Source organism: Gekko japonicus, unplaced genomic scaffold (assembly GCF_001447785.1).
Source record: "Gekko japonicus isolate JY-2015 unplaced genomic scaffold, Gekko_japonicus_V1.1 scaffold336, whole genome shotgun sequence".
Classification (NCBI taxonomy): Eukaryota; Metazoa; Chordata; class Lepidosauria; order Squamata; family Gekkonidae; genus Gekko; species Gekko japonicus.
Window position 1 is genome coordinate 368,754 of NW_015172014.1, and position 6,665 is coordinate 375,418.

At 54.6% G+C, this 6,665-nt stretch overlaps 1 protein-coding gene across 1 annotated transcript in view; it reads left to right on the forward strand.

Annotated features, from left to right (window-relative positions):
* ACADVL (acyl-CoA dehydrogenase, very long chain) overlaps nt 1-6,665 on the forward strand; it is a 27,044-nt gene that overhangs the window by 6,854 nt on the left and 13,525 nt on the right. The window contains exons 3-9 of the mRNA XM_015420323.1: nt 769-833; nt 1,441-1,575; nt 2,145-2,289; nt 2,471-2,600; nt 5,037-5,162; nt 5,450-5,648; nt 5,774-5,878. Coding sequence (XP_015275809.1) covers nt 769-833; nt 1,441-1,575; nt 2,145-2,289; nt 2,471-2,600; nt 5,037-5,162; nt 5,450-5,648; nt 5,774-5,878 — 905 coding nt within the window. The remainder of the gene's footprint in view (nt 1-768; nt 834-1,440; nt 1,576-2,144; nt 2,290-2,470; nt 2,601-5,036; nt 5,163-5,449; nt 5,649-5,773; nt 5,879-6,665) is intronic.

Sequence of the window (6,665 nt, forward strand, 5' to 3'; positions counted from 1 at the left end):
GCTCAGGAAGTATGGGGCTCCAGAGCAGACTAACTGATGCAGCAGCCAAATTTGCTTGTAACTCTAATGCCCGTACCTCACAGAGTAGAATTTTTGCTCACAAGACTCCACATCTTAGAGCAGTGATGGCGAACCTTTTAGAGACCGAGTGCCCAAACTGCGACCCAGAACCCACTTATTTTTCTCAAAGTGCCAACACGGCCATTTAACCTGAATACGGAGGTTTTACTTTAGAAAAAACAACCCATAGATTAACTTAAGATGATCCAAAGAAAGTAAGGAAAGCAATCCCAAATGCTTTCATTGACTTAAAATTATTTGGCAGAGAATTCGACACTTTAATGACGGTCTGGGCCTGGCCGGGGCGATGGCACACGTGCCCACAGAGAGGGCTCTGAGTGCCGCCTCTGGCACCCGTGCCATAGGTTCGCCACCACTGTCTTAGAGGGAGCCTTGTCGCCAGTGTTCCCTCTCAGCTGAGTTTTTGGCCTCCGGCTCACACATTTCTGTCTTCACTGGGGAAGGATGGGGCCCCAGAGCAAACTGATTTGTGCAGCGGTCAAATGGCTCGCTCCCCACTTGAATGCCCGTAGCTCACAAAGTAGAATTTTTGCTCACGGGACTCCACAGCGGAGAGGGAGCATTGACCGTCAGTCTATCCGGGGGCATTACCGGACTGGCAGTTTTATTTTCAGTCCCTTTTCTGAGAAGGGTGACTTGGGGGGGGGGGGTGCAAATGGCGGGACTGACCCTTCCCCTTCATTGCAGCCCTCAGTGAAGACCAAGCCCAGACGCTGCAAGAACTGGTGGGCCCGGTCTCTCGCTTCTTTGAGGTGAGGAGTCAGAGGGGAGGGCAGTGCTGACCCCTTTGGGGGGGCTGTGAATGGATGTGGGTGGCGGGCAGGGGTCATTTCCTGCGGGAGCGCACAGGACGGAGCTCCGGCAGTAAGGAGCCTGGGGGGCGGGCACATGCAACAAGCCCCGCCCCCTGCTCCCAGCAGCCCTCAGTCAGGCCACGAGGAGCAAGAAGCAGCCTCCTCTGGGAGTGCAGATCTGCACGTTCCCCCCCCCCCAATAGCTAGCAATCCAAAACAGTCCAGTGGCACCTTTAAGACCAAGTTTTATTCAGGTACAAGCTCTCCCTCCTCTGCAAGAACAGATCTGCACATCCCCCCCCCCAATAGCTAGCAATCCAAAACAGTCCAGTGGAGCCTGAGCGGTGGGTGTTGCCTCCTGACACACTTCCGGTGATGTCAGGGGGTGTGGCCTATGCAAATGGGTTACGCTAATGAGTTATGCCAATGAGCTCCTGCACCTCTTTTTCTACGAAATGACCCCTGGTGGCGGGGCCGGGTGGGATGGCCCGTGCCAGGGTTTGAGGGAGACGGAGGGGGCAAAACTGGTCCCCCACAGTGACGCTCTGTCCCATCCCTCCCACAGGAGGTGAACGACCCGGAAAAGAACGATGTGTTGGAGAAGGTGGAAGACAGGACGATGCAGGGCCTGAAGGAGCTCGGCGCGTTTGGCTTGCAGATCCCCGTTTCTCTGGGGGGCCTGGGCCTCAGCAACACCCAGGTGAGACTCAGATCTCCTCTAGCATTGGTGTGCTCTCTCTAGGGGCCCCCCACCCTTCACTACCCAAGGGAGTCTCAGAGCGGCTTACAATCTCCTTTCCCTTCCCCTCCCCACAACAGACACCCTGGGAGGCAGGTGGGGCTGAGAGAGCTCTTTCGGGGACTGCCCTTGAGAGAACAGCTCTGAGAGAACTTGTGACTGACCCAAGGTCACACCAGCAGCTGCAAGTGGAGGCATGGGGAACCAAACCCGGTTCTCCCCAGTTAGAGTCCGCGCTCCTAACCACTACACCAAACTGGCTCTTAGGGGAGTATAAAAGGAGCCCACAAATTCAAAAGCAGCTCATTTGCAGGAGCCACTGTTTCTGCCAGTCCAGGCTTCAGCCGCTGCTGCTGCGGGGGCACGGAACGTTCACAAACATCCTACCTTCTCGGGAAGGGAGAGTCTTGGTCTTTCCCCACCCCTGTTGAGGAAGGCGGTGTCAGCCGGAGCCTCTTCAGCGTTTAGGGAGACCATCCAGGATTATGGGCGCTCTTTGGCTGACCCCCTTTCTTCTCTCCACGCTGCAGTACGCCCGGCTGGTGGAAATCGTCGGCATGCATGACCTGGGGGTGGGCATCACCCTCGGGGCTCATCAGTCGATTGGGTTCAAGGGGATCCTCCTCTACGGCACCCCGGAGCAGAAGGAAAAGTATCTTCCCAAACTGGCGACGGGTACGGAAATGTGGCCCCTCCAGCACGGGGTGCCTTAAGAAGGGGGTGAGGGGGTGAGGCGAGGGCACCCCAATCCCAGCGTTGGTGTCAACTGACTCACACACCCACGCCCTAGAGGGGTCTCCCCCATTCCTGGCAGCTTCTTTCCCATACCGGCACCTTCCCCTTTCTCCCTCCGCAGGTGAGACCATTGCTGCCTTCTGCCTCACGGAGCCTGCCAGCGGTTCGGACGCGGCCTCGATCCGCACGACAGCTGAGCTGAGCCCTTGCGGCACCTACTATACTCTGAACGGGGGAAAGATCTGGATCAGGTTGGGTTATTTGCTTGCGTATTTCCTTTACACCCTGCCTTTCACCTCCCAACGGGGACCTCAAGCTGCTCACCTCCTCCTTCTCTCCAGCGTTTTATCCTCACAACAACCCCGTGAGGTAGGCCAGGCTGAGAATGCGGGGCTGGCCCAAGCTTCCGCAGCAGAGTGGGGATCCGAATCTGGGTTTCCCAGGTCCTAGTCGGACGCTTAGCCCCTGCGCCCCACTGGTTGTCAGTTGGGAAGGAGGGGCACGGTGGGGGCGGGTGAAGGCCTCCTCCGGGATGTGAACACACTTCTTTTTTGAAAAGACAGGGGCTGAAGATGCCCAAAGATCTTTGGAAACTCTCTGCCCCTGCACACACTTCATTGTGAAAGGGCTTAAAAGTTTGGCTGTGCTCATGCCTGGTTGAAGAAGACTGATAGGGTTCTCACCCTGTCCTTTGCCATAACACTAGAATTCACAATCTGTTTGATGACTGATGAATCTGAGACAGACCAAAAGGAAACGTGCCTAGCATTGTAAGGATTAGCTTATGGAACTCACTGCCACAAGCAGACCACTGGCTAAGGAAGCTGACATAGGAAACCCAGCCAAGTCCATAGCTCTCTTTTTGTATCCTGCTCTTCCTCCAAAGGCAAAAATGAGAGATCACGGGAGGAAGTGGAAATCCGAAAGCAACATCCATGACAAAAATAATGAAGAGTCAATGAAGATACGTTGCAAAATCATTTACTGTAGTAATTCTATAGAAAATTATCTTGTATTATCGCTCACATGCAACGAATGCTGCACAATGTAAACAGTTTGTTTCACAATAATTGCTTTATCTGTGTCGCTATCACAATTCTTATCAGTTACTACTTATCAACTCTTGAAGAAAACATCCCATGTTTGACACTCTAATAACAGAACCCAAGGTCTTCACAAAGATTTTGCAACATATCTTTATTGACTCTTTGTTATTTTGTAACGGATGTTGTTTTTGGATTTCCACTTCCTCCAAAGGTGGCATACGCAGTTCATTTCAGCCCTCCCCCTCGTTTTGCCCTCACAACAACCCTGTGAGGTAGGTTAGACTGAGAGCGTGTGACTCTCAAGGCTGCCTAGCAAGCGTCACAACTGAGTGGAGGCTTTAGTCCCAGTCTTCAGGGTCCTGGAGTGATACACAAGCCGCCACCTCATGCCAGCTAGTAGGTCTGCCTGTAAAGGGTACCTCTGAATACCAGGTGCTGAAGTTAAAACAAGAAACAGAGGTGGGGGCATGAGGCGGGCTTCATATGTTGCGCAGCACGTTCCCAGTTGAACCAGTAACTTAAGAACGTGTAGCACACCTTAGCAGAGTTCCACTCACCAGCTACTCCCAATAGCTCACCACACAACACAGTCCAGTGGTTACTATTAGGAGTAGCTGGTGAATGGAACTCTGCTAAGGTGTGCTACACGTTCTTAAGTTACTGGTTCAACTGGGAACGTGCTGCGCAACATATGAAGCCCGCCTCATGCCCCCACCTCTGTTTCTTGTTTTAACATCAGCACCTGGTATTCAGAGGTACCCTTTACAGGCAGACCGACTAGCTGGCATGAAGTGGCGGCTTGTGTATCACTCCAGGACCCTGAAGACCGGGACTAAAGTCTCCACTCAGTTGTGACACTTGCTAGGCAGCATTGAGAGTCACATGCTCTCAGTCGGCCACATGACCACGGAAACGTCTTCGGACAGCGCTGGCTCTTCGGCTTGGAAACGGGGATGAGCACCGCATCCCTAGAGTCGGTTTTCGACTGGCTTTCGAGCAAGGGGAACCTTTACCTGTGGGAAACTGTTAGGCCTGATCCAGATTTGTCTCACGTGATACGGGGGAGAATGGCTTTCTGCCCAAGTTCACATTGGGCTTTTCAACCCTGCGAGAATGTTTGGTCCAGCCCTGACCTGGATAGCCCAGGCAAGCCCGGTCTCCTCAGATCTCGGGCGCTAAGCAGGGCCGGCCCTGGCAAGGACTTGGAAGGGAGACCTCCAAAGAATACCAGGGCCGGGACGCAGAGGCAGGCAATATCGAGCCACCTCTCTAAAATATCCGAGCCCCACTAGGGGGTCACCAGAAGTCACCACGACTTCCAGGCTCGCAAGCACATAGACCCACACAAGAAAAGAAAGCTTGGCCCATATCAATTCTCTACCTAACCCTGTTTTGCAGCTCTATTCAGTGTTGCCAAAAGTGTTTCTGATGCTCACAGTCTGGCTCAGTTCACAGGGCTTGGCTCTCTAGGCGTGCTCAGAGGCACTCTGTTTTAGCGTCACGTCTTCCAGATTTAATCCTGGCAGTGGGCAAAGGTCCAGGTCTCCACTGAAGCCGGGGTTTGGGGAGCGCTTGAAGGAGGCACCCTGAACCCTGTGGGGTTGGAGGCCCCTCCCAGACTGACCCGTTGACCCCTTGCAGCAATGGTGGGCTGGCCGAGATCTTCACGGTTTTTGCAAGAACGCCCCTGAAGGACGAGGCGACTGGTGAGGTGAAGGACAAGATAACGGCGTTCATCGTGGAACGATCTTTTGGGGGCGTCACACAGTGAGTAACCTGGTTGGGGGGGGAGGAGAAAAACCCCTTTAGCAGAGAGCCGTCTTCTGTTGCCGCGGCCCTTTTGCAAGGGGGAACCGGGTCCGCGGATCGCCCCTCCCCAGCAATCGCACGGCAGGGGGCCGGCGTGACTTATGGACCCGCACCACCGAGGGCTGGGTCCAAGTGAAGGGGCCAGGCTGAGCGTGGTGCAAGTCCAGGAAGGGGGCGGCCTGACCCTCTTGGGGGTGGGAAAAGAGGCCCTGCTGGAGACCCAAGGCCTCCCTCTGCCCCTCCAGTGGCCCACCGGAGAAGAAGATGGGCATCAAGGCGTCCAACACCGCCGAGGTCCACTTTGATGCCGTCCGCGTCCCGGTGGAGAACGTTTTGGGGGCCCCCGGCGCCGGCTTCAAGGTCGCCATGAATATCCTTAACAACGGGCGCTTCGGCATGGCTGCCGCGATGGCTGGTACCATGCGTGGCGTCATCAGCAAAGCGGTGAGTCACACACACACACACACCCCGGGGGTGGGGAGGCTCGCTGGCATTTCCCGCGTCCGTCCTTCCGGCCCTGTCCGATCCTCTCCTCTGCCTGACAGCCGCCTTCCCTCTTCATTCCAAAGGTGGCTCACGCGGCGAACCGGACCCAGTTTGGAGACAAGATCTATAACTTCGGAGCCATCCAGGAGAAGCTGGCCCGCATGGCGCTCCTGCAGTACGTCACGGAGGTGAGCAGGCCAAGGGTGCGGAGATGCCCATGCCGCTGCGGGGTGTGGGGGTGTGTGTGATCCTGCCCCTCGCTTCTGGGTCGCCAGGCTTTGCAAACACAGTGTCCGGCCAAGCACCTTGTCTTCCAAAAACGAACACTGCTGTTATCGGGAGGCATCCCCAATCAGGACCTTTCGTTACCCAGGGAAATAGATTCAGGTGGGGCGGCCATGTTGGTCTGAAGCAACCGAAGAGAGTCTGAGTCCAATGGCACCTTTAAGACCAACAGAGTTTAATTCTGGGTAGAAGCACATTAATGTTTCTACCCAGAATTAAACTTTGTTGGTCTTAAAGGTGCCACTGGACTCAGACTTCGTTACCCATGGAAGGTGAACGAAGACATAGCCAGACCTTGAGCGGTTGGGTTGGTTGGGGGGTGGGGGCAGTTTGTCAAGGGGTGAATCCTCTTGGGGTTGTAGTTCAGCAACCTGGTGACTGTTAGTCCAGTCCAGGGGTCCCCAACATTTCTGAAGCTGCGGGTGCCGATGGAATACACATTGATGGGGTCTGAACTGGCAGAGACTGATCAAGAGAGAGATCTTGGAGTCATAGTAGATAACTCACTGAAAATGTCGAGACAGTGTGTGACTGCAATAAAGAAGGCCAATGCTATGCTGGGGATTATTAGGAAGGGTATTGGAAACAGATCAGCCAATATCATAATGCCCCTATATAAATCAATGGTGCGACCTCATTTGGAATACTGTGTGCAGTTCTGGTCACCACACCTTAAAAAGGATATTATAG